The sequence below is a fragment of the Rhamphochromis sp. 'chilingali' genome (assembly GCF_963969265.1).
Source record: "Rhamphochromis sp. 'chilingali' genome assembly, chromosome: 6".
In the NCBI taxonomy this organism is placed as follows: Eukaryota; Metazoa; Chordata; class Actinopteri; order Cichliformes; family Cichlidae; genus Rhamphochromis; species Rhamphochromis sp. 'chilingali'.
In genome coordinates, this window is record NC_137933.1 from 12,934,438 (window position 1) to 12,954,707 (window position 20,270).

At 40.6% G+C, this 20,270-nt stretch overlaps 1 protein-coding gene across 1 annotated transcript in view; it reads left to right on the forward strand.

Moving 5' to 3' along the window:
• Positions 1 to 800: 800 nt before the first annotated feature.
• The window catches only part of coro2ba (coronin, actin binding protein, 2Ba), a 49,322-nt gene continuing 29,852 nt past the window's right edge, over positions 801 to 20,270 (forward strand). Inside the window, exon 1 of the mRNA XM_080884690.1 lies at positions 801 to 990. Within this exon, the coding sequence (XP_080740816.1) occupies positions 976 to 990 (15 nt within the window). The 5' untranslated portion in view covers positions 801 to 975. The remainder of the gene's footprint in view (positions 991 to 20,270) is intronic.

The window sequence follows — 20,270 nt, forward strand, 5'->3', positions numbered from 1 at the left end:
AGGTGTTGTTAGCATTAGGGCCAAATCTGACTGATGATCACTTATGTTCCTCATCAAATGTTTTTCTTGGTTTGTAATGCTTTCATTTACAACAACATAATTTGGCAAAACCAGATGACGATATCCACTGAAAGCTAAGTTCTGCCACGGTTCACCATTAGGTTATAGCATGCATGAATATTAGATTAGTTGGTGTCCTCCAAGGTGGAGCTTCTACAACTTTTACCTGTGTTTCCATTTGTATCTGCCAAGGACTCCTTTATGGTTTTATATGTAGAATTAACATCCCTTCAGTGTAGTCTGAACTTGGTGCAAATATCTAACAGACTCTTGTCTCCCCTCATTATTTCCTGTGTCGTTCACACACTTAGGCACACACACGCACACGGCAGATGACGTGCAGCCGGCTCCATGCCTGAGTAGCAGACTGCGACACAGCATCTGACTCTCCTCCCTCCCTCCGTCTCTATTTCTGCAGTCCTCTCCTATCCCGGGGTCTCTGCTCCCGCCTCCTCCCGCAGCCTTGCCTCACTGCTAATAATCAGTAATCTGTATTAGCCCATCACTAATCATATTGTGATAGACAGTGAGAGAGAGTAGTGCAGTCAGGCTTTGAGCACATCATCCGCATGTGTGTGTGTTTGTGTGTGCGTGCGGGCAGCTGGGGAGGGAGGAGGGAGGGGTGTATCTTAGCAGGGAGCTCTTCCCTGTTGTAGTAACCAACCACACGTCGACTGCCAGCCATTACTTCACTGCAGCAGCAATCAGCCCTTCCGTACTTAGTGAGCCAGACACACTAACCTGTCTGTCCCCTCCTCTTTCCTCTCTCTCTCTCTCTCTGTCTCTCTCCCTCCCTCTCCTTGTGTGCATATTCAGCAGAGCTGCCCTCCTCTCCTCCTCATCACTTTGCCACTCCTGCGGCATTGCTCTTTGCTTGAAGGGGACACCGGCCTGCTCCTCACCCACTGATTCTGCATGACTGTCACAAAGGTAAGACCGCTTCGGATCTGGAACAACTTTTAGGATCTCCACACAATTTGGCTCAGGGATGCGCTGAGGAGACCGAAAGCATTATTTTTTCTCATGCATGTGTGTTTTTGAGTAGTGTTGGAGTTCCTGTATAGAAGCTGGTTGTCAGGATGTTGCTGCCTGAGGATGTGTGTCATGTATGGTTTTAATAAGACTACAATAATTGACATTCTCTTACCCTAACTGCATTACATTACGGGTCAGCAACAGTTCATTCTGGGATGAGAAGTCTTATTTTTATCCGCATAGAAACTATTTAAAGTTCATTCAAAAAGTCCAAGATGCAATCCAGTAGGAGGCCTGGCGTCTAGTAACAAAGCAGATGCTTTGCAAGCTGTTATCATGCATATTGGACTGATGTGGTGCTAATAATGGGCTGTTAACATGTTTGGCATGTTTCTTTCATTATAAAACACGAGAATCAAATCATGAGGTTGAAAGCAATTTATGTTGTTTGCTAGCAACTGTGGGAATAAAGCATGTTTGAAAGCTCTGTGGTTGCTTTCACGAATAATCACATGTAACACTAATATGCAGAAAGATTACTTTTAGCAAATTATACCTTACATGGATGCTTAGTCCAAGTCCTTCACATGTAAACACATCTCAACTGTTAGTGGCATCAGTGTGACTTCACCCTGATCTGATGTGCCTTGGATTATATTTATGTTTGTCCAGTGATTGGAGTGAAATAATCTGCCTAATGAACAAGTGTAAAAGTAAAATGCAAAAAATGTTGTTCAGACATCAGGGGAACTCTAGCCTTATTAAGGATTAGACAAATCTGAAAATAAAGACTTTTTGGTTAAAGTTAGGTGAAGGGGTGGGGTTAGGCAAACAAATATGGTGGGAATAATGGTGCATCCTCTGGGGATATACTTTGGGGCATTATGCTGTTCTCTCAACTGACAACAAATGTGTTTGTGTGTATTAGCAGCCTAAAGCTAATCTTAAAGTAGGGTAAGAGTTCATGTGCACCTAAGTGTGTGCTGGTGGTCGTAGTTTGTGTTGACGTTCATCGGCGACTCGAATCCTCTTAATCAATTTAGCACACACACACATGCAGAGAGAGAGACAGACAGACAGAGAGAGGAAATTAGCACACCTTCTCCCATGTAGAGAATTAACCTGGACTGAAATAGATGACCTACTGTAGACATGGGATAATGGCCTATTTACACACAATCGTGGTCACACACCTCCATGTTCCACCAAAAAGTGTTGGTAATAGAAAATGAAGAGGTCTGCATTTCCAGGATGCAATCTCCAACACAAACCTGCACAGATTCACAGACAGTTGCTCTCAAAGCACAATTTTGCTGCCAGTGTATGTGTGTGAGTGTTTGTGTGTGAGAGAGAGTTTGTGTGGGAGGTGTGTGTGTGTGTGTGTGTGTGTGTGTGTGTGTGTGTGTGTGTGCTGCTGCGTAGGTGGACGTTCTCCACTATGAGAACTGAAAGAGGAAAAGGTCAGGTGCTCATGTGTTGGCACTTAGCCATAACCAAAATCTGACTGTAGACAAGACGCAAAGCACTGAAAAGAAATGTAATGAATATGACGCTTTTTTCTTACCTGTAATTATGGAAATGATGTGAGGAGGAGGAAGTGAGAGAAAAAAATTGAAAAAAAAAAACATGCTTTGACATCTTTGTTAAAAAAAAAAAAAAGGTATGAAAGCGTTTTACCCGGTGGTATCTAAACGCTGATGGGTGTGTGGGAGAAGAAGGGAGAGAAAGAGAAGAGAGAGGGAGAGTCTTGGGAGCTGTGTTCATGGCTCTGCCTGCCAACAGCAGAGAAGTCACCTTGGGAAGGATACAGGACAAGGGCCTCTATGCTGACGGGGCTAAACACCCTTCTTCCCCTCAGCGCATAGATGCAGACTGACAATATTGTGGACAGGAAAGCCTTGAGATTCCTCTTTAGTATCAGACCAAGATCTGCATTGCCTTTCCTCGCTGTTTATTTAAAAAGTGTGGAGCTGAAATAAGAGTGTAGATATTTACACAGTTGCAGTAATGCTCTCTTTAAACAGCAGTGAAGCACAGCTCACTTATGCTGCCTCCTGAGCACCAGCATGTCAAAAACACAACAGAATGTGGATCATTTCTAAACATCAAAGAGCACATCTGCATATTTGATTATTAAAAATATTAATCAACACCGCAAGGGCTGTTAAAATCTATTTTCTCTATTTTAGTACATTATAAACATTTTAATCCTTATCCTATTAAGTAGGACAAAAGAAGAAATACAGTGGTTATATATGACTTTAGATTTATCTAACAACCAAAAATAGCTATACTTGTTATTGTTCATTCCATAAAAAGTATGTATTTGATTTGAGGGTAATGAAAGTTGCCGGAACTACAGGAACTCCTGGATGTAATTGAGAAACAGCGGTTGCTATGAAGAAGGTCCACCAACCAGAAAATGATCATTGTAAAGGTCAAAGAAGTGCGTTGCTTTCACATTGAGCTGACAGAGTGAGAAGCTACCGTTCAGTCTTTTAAAATGCTGACAGAGAAAATAGGTCATTGCACGTTTAAATCCACAGCCTTTGCTTTCAAACATGGACTGAGTTCTCTGTGAGACAGAGCCATAAGCTCTTTAGCTTTCAAAGACTGACACTTTAGAATAATTTCTTTGGGCCAAATGCTACCAGCTATTATGCTACCAAATAGCATAATACCTCAGATTGATATGATTTGTAAATACCTGAGGGCATCCCTAAACTGTATGACTTTATTATGCTGTTGGTTTACGAGCAGAATTAATGCCCTGTGTGCAACTATTCTACAGCAATATTTTTACGCTACAGAGTTGCTAAGGAGCAAGTGATCTACAACTTAGTAGAGTTTTTTTCTCAAAATGCAAAAGAATTATTTTAGAAATATCTACTCGTCTCCCCTTCATGTTTGTTTTCATTTGAAATCGATCCATCCCTGAGTTTTTAAGAGGTATGTACACACTGGAAGCAACTTGCAGCAATGTGGAGACTAAAGACCATAGATAGTGAAGATTTTCAGAAACTTCAAGCAAATAAAGGCGACACAACGCTGACAAAATTAAGTGGGTGGGACCCAACATAAACTTTTCTAATCAATTTAATTTTATTTATATAGCTCCAAATCACAGCAACTGTCACTCAAGGTGCTTTATATTTTGAGGTAAAGCTCTTACAGTAATACAGAGAAAACACTCAGATGATCTTCTATGAGCAAACACTTGGAGACAGTAGGAAGGAAAAACTCCCTTTTAACAGGAAGAACTCTCCAGCAGATCCGGGCTCAGGAAGAGGAAACCATCTGTTAAGTCTGCTTAACGTGTTATTTCTGTGGAGAGGTGAATTGAATTGCTAAAGGGGTGAATCAGAATTAAATAAGAACATTTCAGTTTTGCGAGCACACAAAATGTGTAGAGAAATGTTGAGTTTGTCAAAATCGCCAAATGTAGGTTTCACTCACTCCATTTGAAAGCTCTGTTGAAACCACCAGTTAAAATCGATCTTCGACTCAGTGTCCCATTAAATCAATCTCAACCTGTACTCTATTGTAACAGACACAAAATTTATTTTTCCTGCCTCAATGCTTTACTTTTATGAATGTTATAAAAATCCTAAGTGTAGCAGCTGTTATACAGACATACCATGCAGCACTGCGAAATTAATTATATTCATTTTTTGACAGTCAATATTAAAACATACCGTTTAAAAATAACAGATATTTTTTAACATATTTAAAATGAATTAAACAGTAAAAGGCAAACATTAGGTTTGTGAAGTCCCACTTTGAAAACTCGATTTTTATGGGCGTTGCTATTTTGTTGTTCTGGCTGCAAAACTGTATGCTTAACTTGTTAATCATCAGTCATTAGCCAATAATATCCCAGATAATCCTCCTTTCTGAAACATATGTACAACATTTGCAAAATGGACTCAAATTTTTATTCAATATAACCTAAAATAAGTGACTGAGGCCATGCCGTCAATAATAGTGTTTACAGAGGTCCAATAGACTTTTATAGGACCGGAAGTACTTTTGCAACCACATGTAAGTGAGTCAGAAGACTCAGAAGCTGAGTCTAAAAATCAGTGCTGTGAAAATAAACACATACAACAAGTAAGTATGTACAGTACTGTGCAAAAATCTTGAGTCAAACGTCATTCCTTTATGTTTTGAAACCAAGGATCAAGACTTTCTTTTAATTTTTCTGATTTTTTTTATTTTTTTTATCTTGAACTCCGCAATAGTTTTCCAGACTTTTGGAAAACTTTCTTGGAGTTTTTTTTAATATAACTATCTCTAATCTAATACTAAAGGGTGCTGGCTCCCATTAATCTTGTTCAACTAGTTTTTGAGAGTTGCCTTGATATCAATTTGTGTCCACTGAGATTCCAAAATATCTTCAAAAATGTATTTAAGCTCTGGTGGATACTTACTTTAAGTCCAAACAGCAGACCACCAGTGTTGGGTAAGTTACTTTAAATTAGTAACTTAGTTACATTACTAGTTCCTTCTATCAAAAGTAACTCAGTTACTTCAAGTTACTTGTTACTTTCAAAGTAACTAGTTACTAGGGGAAGTAACTTTGGTTTTACTCAGAATTCTCTTGTTAATGTGTTGCATCCGTAACTGGATACCCAGCAAGATTGCCAGTCTTCTAGCTTGCTTACTTGCCACAAGTGCACTGTGCCACCTACCAATACAAAGGAAAAAATAATGTGCATATTTCCACGAGAGAAATCCCACACCTGGACCGTCGTTGACTGCTGCCATGATTCTAGCCTACGTCACAGCGTCATGTGCGCTTTTTACATACAAAACGAAAACTGCAGTCGTAGTGCTTTCGATTGTACTCAGAACTCGGAAATTCTGCCTTCCGAATAGGAAGATGTAGATAACACCAGACTGCAGATGAGCTGCATACAGGGCTGGACTGGGACAAAAAACCTTTTGACTAGAGACTGACCCACCATTATAGCAATAATCATAAAGCCTTTGAATGAAAACAAACGCTGTTGTGACAGTGATGTACACAGTTTTGATGGAATATATGCATCAATCTATCAATCGTTTGTTGTAAGATTCAGATAATAATTTTTTAAAAGCGAGACATTTTAAATGAGAATAAGAAATAAAAGTATTTCTTTGTGCCCCCCTCTCCCTGTTAATGCCCTACCTGGCCCCCCTGGCAACACTTTGCTAGACCCGCCCCTGCACAGTTACCAGCTGTCAGCTACATAAAAAAGGATCCTGGTGTTATTTGTCTCTCAGAAACAGTTCATAACTTCCCTTCAACTCATTCATGTCACCTAAAAGGTAAACCTGTTTCTCCATCACCTGTTCAGCTCTGATGATTCAGTAAGGACATCTCCTGGTTTCATCTTCATGTTTCCCTCTCACCACATAACCAAACCGATATCATGACCAACAGCTTTACAGCTGTGGCTCCAGCAAACATCAGCTGATACTAGAAATTAATATTAAATAAATTCTAACAACAGCTGATCAAGCTTAACCGTGCTGCTGTTGTTTAGCGCGACATCCGCTGGTTTCTTCTTTCTGGCGCAAAGTGAGCGATAAACAAACAAGAGAGAAAAGCTGATCAGCTGATCATTGATCAGTTTCATGATTGAAGTAGAAACAGGCGAGAGAGGGGAGAGAATGAGAGAAGAAGAGGCAGCTGTGCAGCAAAGACACAGAATAACTCCAGCTTTGTGTCTTTTTCATTGTAGCTGAAGTCCGGGACAAACTGTGTTCCTTTTCACCTCAACACGAAACGCGTAATATTTTCTCTGAATACGAGACGATTCCATTTTTTAGGGGATGGTTGGCAACTCTAATAATTAACCCTATGAACAAAATAAAGTTCAACATCAGTAACATCATAGCACCCACCCAGCTGTATAAAACTCTGTCATGCTAGCTAGTACGCAGTACGAAAAAGTCAGCATAACGAAAATAAACTACACCTAAACTTGGTTTATATCTGACCCAGATAGACTGCAGGTCATAACTTCTTACCTGAAGTTCAGTTCTCCTGACACTCGGACCAGCGGTCGCCTCGGGTCTCTGCTCCTCCTGCATCCCTTTCCCACCTGCTGGCCTCCACCACTTGCTAATGTTACTGAATCTGTGGAAGCTCCGCGATAGCCACCACACGAAGTAACAAATAACGACCCTATCTAAATCCCAGTAACGTTTAACGCGTTCCTGATTTTGGCATAATAACTAGTTACCGTGCTCGTTACTACAACAATAACGTAGTTACTGTAACGCGTTACTGTAACGCGTTACTTAATAACGCGTTAGTTATTGTGAGAGCATAGAGTACCGTTGACTGACATATGAAAAATACCCACATGTGACCAGCTGTCATCTTCAAAGCAATACAACAAGCAAATTGCTTCCAGTGTGAAGCAGTTTTAGTCATCCTCGCAACTTTGGTCGTATTCAGACCACATTGCGTGAGTTGCAGTGCTCACTGTGGACATGTGACCACTCTGTTGCAGGTCAAGCACACAGAGACTGACCATTCACTATTGACCAGGCTAATTTAGAATCACAGATTAATCTATCACGTTTGCATCTATGGGCTTTTGGAGTAAAAGGAAGGACTGGGAGAAAACCCAAACAAGTACAGGGAAAACATGCAAATTCCACACAGAAAAGCCTCATTGTTATGAAACACTTTCTGATGGATCCCTAACAGGAAACTAGTGTTTTAGTGTGTTTTACCCCCCAAAAAAGAGAAAAAGAAAGAATAAATAAGTAAAGCAAAACATGTGCTTCTCACAGAGTAATTAATACACTTACAATTATACAGCATTCAATTATAGAAGTTTATTCAGTTTAGGAGTTGTATCTTTTATCTTCCACCAGAAATCACCTTAAAGATATTTTGTGGGTAATTCATTAGAGGTCAGCATACCAAATCATAAATGCTGTGATGAGTTATTTCACATTTTATCCACAGATTAGAAAAGACATAAAAAATTAAAACAATGCTTTTCTTGAGCGAGCTGCTTCGTTCTGCACACAGCATGCTGCTCTCAGCAGGCAGCGCAGAAAGCATACTTGCGCTTGCTACCACATCAGGGAACAGCTTGAAATTATCATTACTATATCTGGACACTATGTTCTCATTTGCTGTGTGATTACGTGTCCGTCTGTGTGTGTGATGAGCCCGTGGACATAGATGGGATGGCACAAATGTGAACTGGCAGACGTGTTATGCGTAGGCTGATGGGAAACACAAATTACTATCATGAGCATAGAATATTAGAGATCTGGTAATACCAGCAAATGAAAAAAAAAATTAAACAGTTTACCTGCTGTGTTTTTACCTCAAAATTAAGGCTTTAGCCAAAAAAAACCCTGTGGCTCACAGCTACTCCGTGCTCAGACAGTGAAACCACTCGGCCTTTGGTTTGCTTCATAAAAGACCTCTTCAGAGTCCTCCAGCAATGCAGGGGGCAACAGACGCTCGCTTCAGCATTGATCGTTGCCCAGAGTTACCTTCCTGTCAGTTTTAGTTTTACTCTCTGTCCATAGGACACATGGGAGAGTCATATTAGCCACAACGGGAATTCTCTGTGAAAGAAACAAACCTCTTCAGAAGACTGAGGTCACCCAGCCCTTGATCTGCCAAATGACCTCCAGCTAGAGACGCTGGGCAGTAAAAGCACAGATGGAAAGAATTCTGTTTCAAATTTTAAGCAATTTCTGAGCATTTATCAGACTATCCAAATGTGCCACAGTGCATTAAAGAAAGGTGCCACTTTAGAAATTTTTTCCACAGACCATTAGCACTGTTCTCTTGAATACCCGCTTGATTAAAAAGCTGAAATCCCTTAAATGGTCCACTTGTTTTTGGTAAGTTACCACAGAAAGGGCAGTCTGCCAGGACTGGTGAGGGGGCGGGAAGAAGGACAGAGGGACGCTGAGGGAAGAGATGAGTGACCAAGATAGGGAGGGGCAAGAGCAGCCCCTGGTGTACCCCCTGTTTTGTTTTTTCGTTCCTTTACAGACCAGTAAAAATGATCCTCAGCTAACACCATGTGGTGATAAATGATGTCTGGCCCAACAGGGCACACAAATACGCTTACATCTAAATCTCAGTCCTCATAAAGTACGCGAGCGCACGCATATAAATGCACTTTAGTCTCAAGCGAAGGCTTTACATCTAACTTCCTGACACGAATCGAATATAATTCAAAGCAGCATTCCAGCTGTGTTGAGTGTGTTTGCAATTACATATCTGCAAACACCCCAATTATGAAGGAGGCCCACGCTGCTCTAATGTCAAGCACACATGTGGTGGGAAAGACGTCTGAAAGCCATTTTCAGAGTGTTTATGGTACAGCTTCTGCTTTTAACTGTACGGCAGTTAAGTCTCTTATAGCAGAAAGCAATTCCAGATCTATTTCAAGGTATGGAAGCTAGATATTTTTTTTCTCAGTAGACATGCTGATAATAGGGACTTAACATGTCCAAGTGAAAGAGAAAATAAACACTTGCTGCAGAGAAGGCTGACACACGCACACACACAGAAATCCACACTCAAACTGCCTAAATTCTTAAGTAGCGGCACCTCGCCCACCATAAATCTTAATTGAGTCTGATTTAGACCACTGGCCATTTGTCAGGGGTAATGTTTACCCTGCACGCTCACTAACTAACACACACACCTTGACACACAGACTGGAACATTAAACTAAATGCTAAATCACTAACCTAGCAACACCAAAACCTGCTTTTCCTGAAGCAGGAAAAATACACAACAGCTTAGTGGATTAAGAATGCTAAATCCAGAATTAGGCTTTTTTCTTTAAATATTCACTCTAAATGGAGCAGATAAAAGAATTAACATAGGGGTGCAAGTTGCATGAGGAGCAGGAGCTGACAAAAAAGTGTGAGAAAATAGAGGAAAATAGGGGAATAGTTGTGAGAAAGCCACAGAAAAGCATTCACCACAGGAAGACATTCAGATCTCATGAGCTCATTGCCTGTCAGAAAGCTTCCTTACGCTGCTCTGTGTGTACGTGTCGGTACGTGCAAGTGAAATCTGTGCTTTTCAATTCTGTGTGAAAAACCTGAAGTAGATTTCCAAAAGTTGGGAAACTCTTCTTTCCTTGTGTCACTGCATAAATCATTCCTCAACTTCAAACGCTTTCACACAGCGCAGGCTCCTTTACAGCAGATGACCTTCTTCTCAAAATATGACTTGAATAAATTGGGCAAAGTGTGCAGGAGAAAGCTTTGGTGTGGCTAAGTTGGATATGAGTGTTCATTTTTAGATTCCCCTTTGGGAAGCTGCTGAAATGAAAAAAGCCAAAATCATGTGAAATTATTTGTGAACATCCTCCGGAGGGAGATAAAAACAGAGTAGAGGCTGACCATTATGAGCATTCCTATTCCACAGCAGCTGAGATTGAATGTACATCCCGTGTGTGTTTGTGTAGTCTGTAGAATCAACACATAGGATGTGCTTCCTGTTTGTAGGCCTGCGGACAAAGAAATAAGTAACTCCAGAGAGAAGGGGGCTTTACTTTGTAAGTGCAAGTGTGTATTGTCGAGTGTAAGTGGGAGATTGGTAGCAAAAACTATTCTCAACACTGTCCAGTGTGTGCAGCCTTTTTGTCAGATGTAAGATGAAATATTTCAGTTTCAAAGTAAAATGTTTAGCATTTATGGTGTATGTATTTATTTATTTTTTGCGTGCATGGAGAAACTGATAGTAAGTGTTTTGAGCAAAGTATAAACATGGCCACTTTATGGGCAGCTTTATTGGGCCAACTGCTCATTAACGCACATATACAATCATCCAATTACATACTGTAGCTGCAACCCAGTGCATTTAGGCGTGTCAGTATGGTCACGTTAAGGTTCTGAGCAGAAAGGGGATTTAAGTGACTGAAGGTGGCATGGTTCCTGGTCTCAGGTTGGCTCGTCTGATTATTTCAGAAACTGCTGATCTACTGGAATTTTCCCACACAGCCATTTCTAGGGTTTACACATGATTTGGGCTTGTTTTTCACCCTGCAATACTGGATTCTGACTTGATGACTTAGGAGATGCTGTCAGGCATTCATATGAAGATAGATTTTGGCTTTATAAAATAAAATAACTGGTTTGTGGACTAATGTTTGAAGGCTTGACTTTGGCATTTTGACCATTGGTGGCTTTGTGCTTTGAAGAATAACTCACTTTTCTCTGATGCATCACTGTGATTGCACCTGCAGCAGTGCATGCATGCCCATGCAGGGCTTTGCAGTGGCACTGCAGACTCAGGGTGGTCCATTTTCTTGCTGAAACAGCAGCTGCCTGTGAGACCAAGCTGTCATGGAAGTATCATGGAAACATTTTGCACAATGCTATCACATTCTCAGGTGTGAGGCTGACAATGGCTGTGCTGTGTTATTCTTTCTAGCATGCTTGTGCAGGGACAACACACAATGCAGATGCATAATGTTTTGTGATTCAGGTATGATGCACTGGGACTGTCTTGTGTATGTTACATTTAAACATGCACATTATGCATTCCTGCAAACATGCTTCATACTTCAGGTATTCTACGCTGAATATGGCGGCACTAAAAAGCTGAGTGAACATAAGAGAGCAGTGAGTGAGGAGTAGGGCAGCTAGGGAGAGCACATCCATGGAGGATGATACTTCCACCCACACTCGCGCTCACACACACACAAACACTCAGACATTCCCCATTAGAGTTCATCGGGGTCAAATTCAGCTCTGTATTTTGCCCATGGGCACTAATCACAGTGTAAATATAGAGATTCGTTTCTGAAACAAAGAAAACTTAGTTCTTTTTTTTTTTGTGCCAGTTTCTTACCACATGTTTCTACTATTCCCACTCGTTTTCCTCTCATAACAATCTGTGTCACAGTCTGCTCAGTGCTGTTACAAATAAGACACATCGAAAGTATTCAAATGGATTTTAGTTAGGTCTGTACAAACTGATGAGCGAGCGCATCGATCTCAGAGTGTCAAATACTGCTGTCACATACTTGCGTTCCTGCCTGATGTGCTGGGTTTAGAGAATACTGAGATAGATCTGTGCCTTCCAGCTCATCTCACATGGACTATTTTAGTATCCAGCATATTTTGACCCAAACTACTACCTTCTTCTAAAAGTAACACGGTAGTTTTTACCGCTCAACCCTGAAGAGTGACTCAAAACGTAACAAATCAAAGCCCAAAATATCCTACTGCTGACTTTTTGATCCTTGAATGAAAACCATTAAGACACAAAATCCAATATTGCTAGAGCCTCAGCCAAACGGTGCCAAAAGGAACCATTATTGAATGGCAGTCTTTCACCCCCCTGGGTTAAGAATGTGGTACAGCCTGCTCTCATGAAAATGGGATGAGAGGGATGAGAATAGTTGCAGCTTCCTATAAGCTCCTTATAAAGGCTGCAATTCATGATGAAAGCGTCAACTTTAAGGCACACGTAAAGCCTTGTGTGTCAGCAGTTTGTTACATGAGTTTAGCCAAAGCAACACATTTTAATAGTAGGGCTTGTTAGAGCTCAGTTGTAATTTGGAAAGATCAGGAATCAGGAGGTGGAGGAGAAAGAAAACAGCGTAGCAGAAACCCGAGTTCAATTTCAGCAGTCTCTCTGACTATGGAGTGGTAGTGTTGCTTTTTTGGTCACATTTGTGTCATTTGAAACATGAGGTAAAAGTTGTTGGGTTTTTTATGCTATACAAGTGACTTTTTGTGGTTGGTGTTGTATTTAGACAAATACAACCCCCGTTCAAAGTAAAAATCTACAATGAGGCAGGTAAACTCAGTGCCTAGATTCTTCTCCTACAAAGCCATGTTATTGTAATAGATGCAGTATGTCTTAACAGTGTCTTGCTGAAATATGAAAGACCGTCCCTGAGAAAGTTGTTGCCTGGATGGGAGGGTGTACTTATCTAAGACTTCTATATATCGTTCAGCATAGATGGTCCTTTTCCAGATGTTCAAACTGCCCATTTCATAGGCAAAGTTCATTCATTTTAAATTAGCTTTAGGCCAGAGAAGAACGTGCCATTTTTAGATCACGTTCACATACAGCTTCTTTCGGTGACAGAACTTTAACCTGCATTTGTGGATGGCAAGCTGTGTTGATGGACAGTGATTGCACACGTGCAGTGATTTCCATGACAGAATTTTTACATCTTTTTAATGCAGGGCCTGAAGATCACCAGTATCCAGTCTACCTTGTCCTGTGCACATAGAGATTTCTTCAGATTCCTGGACTCTTGCATGATTTTGTGTACTGCAGATGATGACATAATGAGGTCTTCATAGATTTACTTTGAAGAACGTTGTTATGAAGTTGTTCCACAGTTCCAGGTTTTCTGTTTATGAAAATCAGCTGTGTTTGTACTTAAATTTGGTGTCCCTTTTTGGAATTGGTGTTTTAGGTTTACAGACAGGTGGTTTAAACAGAGTATTATCTTCTGAAAGGTTGGCAGGTATAAAAATATGAAAATAAGAATCATATGGATGATTACACCCTGCAACAGGCGGCCAGAGAAGTTAGTAGCTCCTCCGTATAAAAATCAAGGAAATACATTTATAAAAAATCATTAATTTTATGATTTAATGATCTCAAAAAACCACTAGTTGGTGCACTAGGTTAAGATTTTTTTTTCTTCTTTTTTTTTTTCTTCTTTTTTTTTCTTTTTTCTTTTTCTTTTTTTTCTTTTTATTTTCACTTACTGAATACGGGACAGACTTGACTGGGGGAAAGAAGGGGAGAAAGAAAGAGGGAAAGAGAAACAGCTGAGAAGAGGGACGGGGGAGAAGGGCAAAAGACAAAAACCAACAGAACGGGCAGAGAAAAAAAAATGCATATATCAATCACCTGGATCACCTGCTGAGAAAGAAAAAAGAAAAGCAGAAGAGAACAAGAGTAATAGAATAAACAACATCACAATGATATATGGGAATATGACAGTAAATACTAAATATTAAACATTATTGTGCAGCACATAAGATCAACAGAACACAGTGTGCTTTGAGGTAGGAGCCAAAAAGGGTGTAGTTTGTGGGTGTGATCACCCGTGTGTACACCTGTGAGCATGGACGCGCTTGTTTTTTGTTTTTTAAAAGGTTCCTTCATGTAATAATCTGCTAGAGGGTGTGGGGGGGGGGGGGGGGGCCACAGCCCCGTCCTCCAGGGCATGAAGCAGGTGTGGATGAGATCAAAACTCCAGACATCCAGAGGCCCCCAGAACACAAGAGACCAAGGAAGACCAACAGAGGGGCAGCCGCGCCACTGTCCCAGAAAGAGCTGAGGAGAGTCCCAGATGAGGGCTCACTCAGCAGCCGCGGAGCAGAAGCCAGGGGGAGTTGCAGTGACGCGCCCGTGAGCTCCGCCGGCACCCAGCCGCGCCTGAGTGACCGAGCCCCAGGCCGAGAGGCCGGGGGCACCCCACCTCCGAAGTGGCCCGAGCGAGCCCCAGGCTCCAGGCCCCGATAAGCGGCCGCCAAGGAGTGAGCCGGTGTGTACCTGGACGCCCATCCCCGGACACAAAGAACCACCAACGCACCGATGTCTGAGGGGGTCCGCCACTGGCAGGGGAAGTGGTGGTGGGGGGAGATAGGCCTCCATACCTTGGAGGGCCTGAGATGTCCCCAGAGAGGTGGCGCCTGACACCCAACCTGACATATAGACACAGACATACAGGCACACACAGATACAAACATCCATTCCCACCCTCATGCTCTCATATGCACTTACTCCACACTCAACCAACGTGGAGACAGACATAAAGAGACGCTGTACACACGATCACACCCCCCAAGCGTACTCTACAAACCGGATTTTTTTTTCTTCTGAGTAATATATTTGTGGTCCGCAACATGACACTGTACCACTGGTTTGATTTATAGCCTACTGGGATTTGTTTCACAGAAGATCATCCCAGATTTTTTTTTTTTTTTTGCCAGATATTTTTGGTCACAGCTGAGAAACGTTGGTATTAATGTCAATTGGCTCTTATGTTTGGAAAAATGGTTTTTTTTAACTCCAAGTGTCTGGGTTTCACTTGCTGTCACTATAGCAACTCAGTGGGCATGCCAGTCTAAAAAGGAACAGTACAACAATTGAGGCGGGAAACAAAGAGCTTTTGGAAACGATTGGGCTTTAGAATTCATAGTTATGTCAAATATGAACTGCTGCAATCGTTGATAGCTCTGGAATCATTTATGATTACTGTAACACGTTAGACACATTTTTCTGGCAATCAACATATTTTTAAGAAGTTATTATCTTTATGCAGTTTCTACAGAAAGCCCAACATTGATCTTAATTTAAAGTTTTAAGGAACGAAAAATCTTTTTTGCTAGACACATTTATAATGTTGTTCTCACTTTTTAATAATAAGATCTATATACTTTGCACTAGACGACACATAGACTGTAGCTAACAGAATTCCTATGGGCACCATATGTTGACTTACTGTATGAATTTTCCTCGTCTCTTATTGTTTATCAGATGGATTCGCCAGCTGAGAGCCAGCTGTGTCTGCATTTCAGCTGCTAGTTTTTTCTCCGTGGGTGGTGACTGCAGCTGGGAGGATTCACTGGGTCTGTGCTGATGCCATTTATTTATGTAGTTGGTTCGTGGAGAGAGATGAAGTAGAGCGTAGGAGAGAAACAAAAGAAAAAAAAATGGCTACTTAAAGTTTCACTTGCTGGGCCCACGTCCTATTTGAGGCTTGAGACTTGAATTGAGCTGCAGTTTGGGGAAGGCCGGAAGACCTGGCAGATCCCCATGTACTAAATAGAAGTGAAGAACTTAAAGAATTAAAAAGAGGAGGGAGCACGGTGGGGCACGAAAACGAGAATGAACAGCTTGTAGAACTGGGGGAACATATATAGATGAGAACCGGAAGGAGCGTGTTTGGATGCGTGGTCCCGCTCCTGAAATGCAGATACTTTATCTCCAATTATGTTTGTAGTTTCTTTATTTTGATACATGGTTCATACATTGATGCGTCATTACCTTTGAGTCTGGGAACCTATTAAACAGAAATCTGTGGATTTGTTTTGGTTATTTTGCATTTTCTGAAAAATAAACATAAATTATTCTTTAGTGAATTAAACCTAAAATAATAAAAGAACCAGTTTTATTGTTTTAGGTTTATTATTGATTATTTCCCTTTAACTCAGGATTAAACCTCTTCTGGGACACCAGAAATCCCCACTGATAGCCATGGTTAACATACATAATCCTCAAGTTAAAAGAATGACGCATGGTTAACATACTGTCTCGTTATATTTGAATTAAACCTGCAATTGTAATTCTATTAAGCCATTAAGAGCACCACCACACCTATGTTTTTGGCTGTAAAAATTTATATTTTACAATATAACAACCTTTCCAATGCCCCTGACAATGAAAAGTGGGATTACTAAATAGCAATGAAGCAATGATTCCAAGCCTTCACAGCATATAGGAAACAGAACATAATAGAATTATAAGCCTTGAAGTTTATCTTAATTTAGGATATCACATATAGCTCAATTAACCCTCATCCCTACAGCCTTATTTCTCTGCTACCACAGGAAAAAGTAAGGTATTTGCTGGTTGAAGTTCCCATCTATCAATCAATAAAATCACATCACTGCAAAACTCTTAATGGTTTGGCAATAGAAGCTACTGTGCCCTTACACAATTGAAACCATAGCAGATAACATCAACATTTAAATGACACAACTTGGAGGGACAGAGAGCTTACCAGGACTGCTGCTGATATCAGCTGCCTTGCTCTTGTGCTGACAAATTAGGTGCAGTATTTTGGCTTCGGTTATTTTGGTGCAAAACAGGTGCACAAAATGACAAAGAAAAATAACTCAGGCCTAACTACTACAGGCAATGCCTGGCAATGATTTTTGACCTAAATGTACTTTCTATCTACTGCAGAAGTTTTTCAGGCACATTTTTTTAGTCTAATTTTAGTATTACAAGCATAAACTAATGTGCATTTCTATGCAAGAACACTGAAGTTTATTATTTTGAACTTCCGTGGAAGATGGACTCACTTTCTAATTCATGGTGAGTTCTTGAATGAGGTTGGTGTCAGACATATACAACCTCATAATTGTGTAAATAGATTAAGATATGTGGAAATAAAGGGGGATAAACTTGGCTAAAGTATGACTTGGGAAGCAACCAAATTTAGCATGTTGCTAATAGAGACTTCCTTATGGAATAACATCCAAAATTAAATATTATTCTCCATAGAGCATGGTGAAATTAGGTCTGTGCTTTACATATGGCCTTTAAACTGGGACACATACTGTAGCGTAGAAACCTAATTAACAGACTGGCAATAGAAGGATCGATGAAACAGACTGGAAATATGTGCATGAGTGACTGAGCTTTTAATGGATAGCTAACACAGTCCGTGGTCTTACATAAACCTCATAATAAAATTCGTCAGCACGGGAAAACCTGTATTGGACATATGGAGGTTTGCTTATGCAGAATGACAGCAGCATGAGTGCTATAACCCTGTGGTTGGTTTTCTGTTGGTGATCTCTTCAGCACAGTGGAGGCTCAGAATTAGGTCAAATTCACAACACATTAACCTTCACCCTCATATGGGGATACTGTCGTTTCAATGTAGCTTATGAAGCTCACACATAGATCCAAAGGCGATTACTGATGGCTGTTTCTGCATGAGCGTGCTCTTTTTTTTGTAAGAAAAGGTCACTTGGCTCATTTTCCTTTATTTCTGTCTTTCTTTCTTCTTTTTCTCCTTTTCTTAAAACCTAAAACTGAAGAAGACATTATTTTGGAGGCAATGGAGAAATGATCCCGGATATGCAGAAGTACATACAGGTTGAGATTCTGTATGTGAGAGTCAGAAAACTGAGGAGATGGAGCAGTACGCAATAATCTACGTTGGCTTGATTTGTATCCTTGTCTATTTGGACTGGGGATATGACTTTGAGTCAGCTATATTTCAACATGCTCACTTTAGTAGAAAAACTCATTAGACGTCCTTCCTCATGACTGCTGCCCTGGATAAGTCGTAACATCTGGAACTTCCCTTCCCCCACATTGGTGCCAGAATTGCTGAAATCTGTCTGTCTCTTTGCAGCTTGCAACTTCTTTGTATGCTGCTTAACAGACTGTTGAATGCCTAATTTGAATTTATTTTAAAGTCCCATAAAAGAAAATCCTCTATATTGATATGCTCTCGTTTATTACTGTTCTCTTCTGAAGTGACTCGGTTCAATTTCTCCAGCACTGGCAAACCACAGCTCACCTTTTCCTGGCGATAGTTTAAAAGGAAAGACAGTAATTTTTTTGGTCCTGAGCTAAATTTCTTTTTATATTTATATCCTTTCCTAGTTTCCTAGTAGCTGTCATTAATTTGTGGATCTGCCCTCCCTGTGTATTAACTATTTTATTCAATTTGATGTAACCAGTGCTTAATATGCAAATTTAGCCATCCACTGAAGGTGCTGTTCAAGCACAGCCGGAAACAGAGGAAGTCATGAAACACATCAAAAAGTGACTGAAACACATTACACAGCATCCCTGTAAACAAAAACAAAACAAACAGTTATTCAAATTTAATGATCACAGAATTCTGATATGAACTTAAGATCAGCAGGTGGAGAAAAAAAAAACAATGTCTTGCATGAACTGCTTCATTAGAGGTAAATGGAATTGGGGCCAAAAGTTGACTTTGCATTCATATAGGAAAAGAAACCAAACTACACCAACCAGACATGAAGACCACCTGCCTTAACTGTTGGCCTGCTGGTCCCCCTTTTGCTGCAAAAACAGTCCTGACCTGCTGAGGTATGGACTGCACTAGACCCCTGAAGGTGTGCTATGGTATCTAGTCCCAAGATATTATCAACTGATCCTTTAATTCCTATGGCACCCATGGACTGGATGGGTTTTTTTTCAGCACATCCCACAGATGCTTGATTGGATTGAGATCTGGGGAGGACAGGTTAAGACCGCTAACTCATTGCTGTCCTCCTCAAACCATCCTGAACTCTTTTTGCTTTGTGGCAGGTAGCATTGTCTGGCTGAAAAAGGTACAGTCTTTTCCTAGGGAATACCATTTCTATGAAAGGTTGTACACAGTCTACAGCAATGCTTAGATAGGTGGTACGTGTCAAAGTAACATCAGGCAGGACCCAAGGTTTCCTAGCAGAACTTTGCCCTTAGCAGAACATCACACATTTGAGCCAGCACTGTGTGATCTGAAAAACTGACGTCTATCTTTGTCAACATCAGGCTTCTAATATATCGAGAATAGGGAAACAAGCGATTTACAGTTAACTTCAATTTCAAACAAAAGCATGGAGGCGCTTTTCTTTCCAAGCTCCTTAGACTACGATGACCTGGATGACTGAGAACCTTCACAGACCAAAGCATGGATGGATAACATTAAATATTACAGACGTTATTGATAGTGATGACGGAGGTACGTGGTGCACTCTGGGAGGGTCTGCATCCTGTCTCAACAGGATGCAGAACAAATTAAACCCTGGAAGTAGGCATAAACTGATTAAGAAGAATCAACATGATGAACTACTATGCGAGAGGCTCCTGTACAAGGACAATGTTATCTCATTGCTCTGGATAACTATATCACACAAATAGCAGCATTAGCTTCTGGTATCTGTACTGTCACTAATACAGAGTTAGTGTCGCCATCACTCTGAACTAAAGCAAGATATCTCAACAACTGCCATACAGAGTGGAAAGGAAATGTTGAGGCAATTCAAGGTGACCTCATGATTCCTCAGATATTTAGCAATTACCTGTCTTCTTGTGTAGCCATCATTAGATGGGAATATTCACTTTTACAGAAGATAAACAAATCAAAAGCAATTATCATTTTTTATGAATTGTGATTCAATGTAGGACATAACTGCACACGTCAGCACAGGGAGATAAACACATTTTTTGCCTAAAGGCCGACCATGTAATTAACATGTGATTGCCTAAGTGTTAAATATACATTGCAGCTTTGTGGGTGCTCCTTTATTTAATAACCTAAATGTGACCTTTCAATTTGCAGTGTGATTGGCTTATCTGTTAATGGACAAAGTACTGACTGACATTCAAACATTAAGATGACTTATTTGTTATTGGGTCTGATGGATATTAGAGCTTTCTCACTCTCTCCCTTCTTGCATTCATTATCTTTAGCATTATCTTCAGTATTCCTACAGCGTGAACTAGTCTC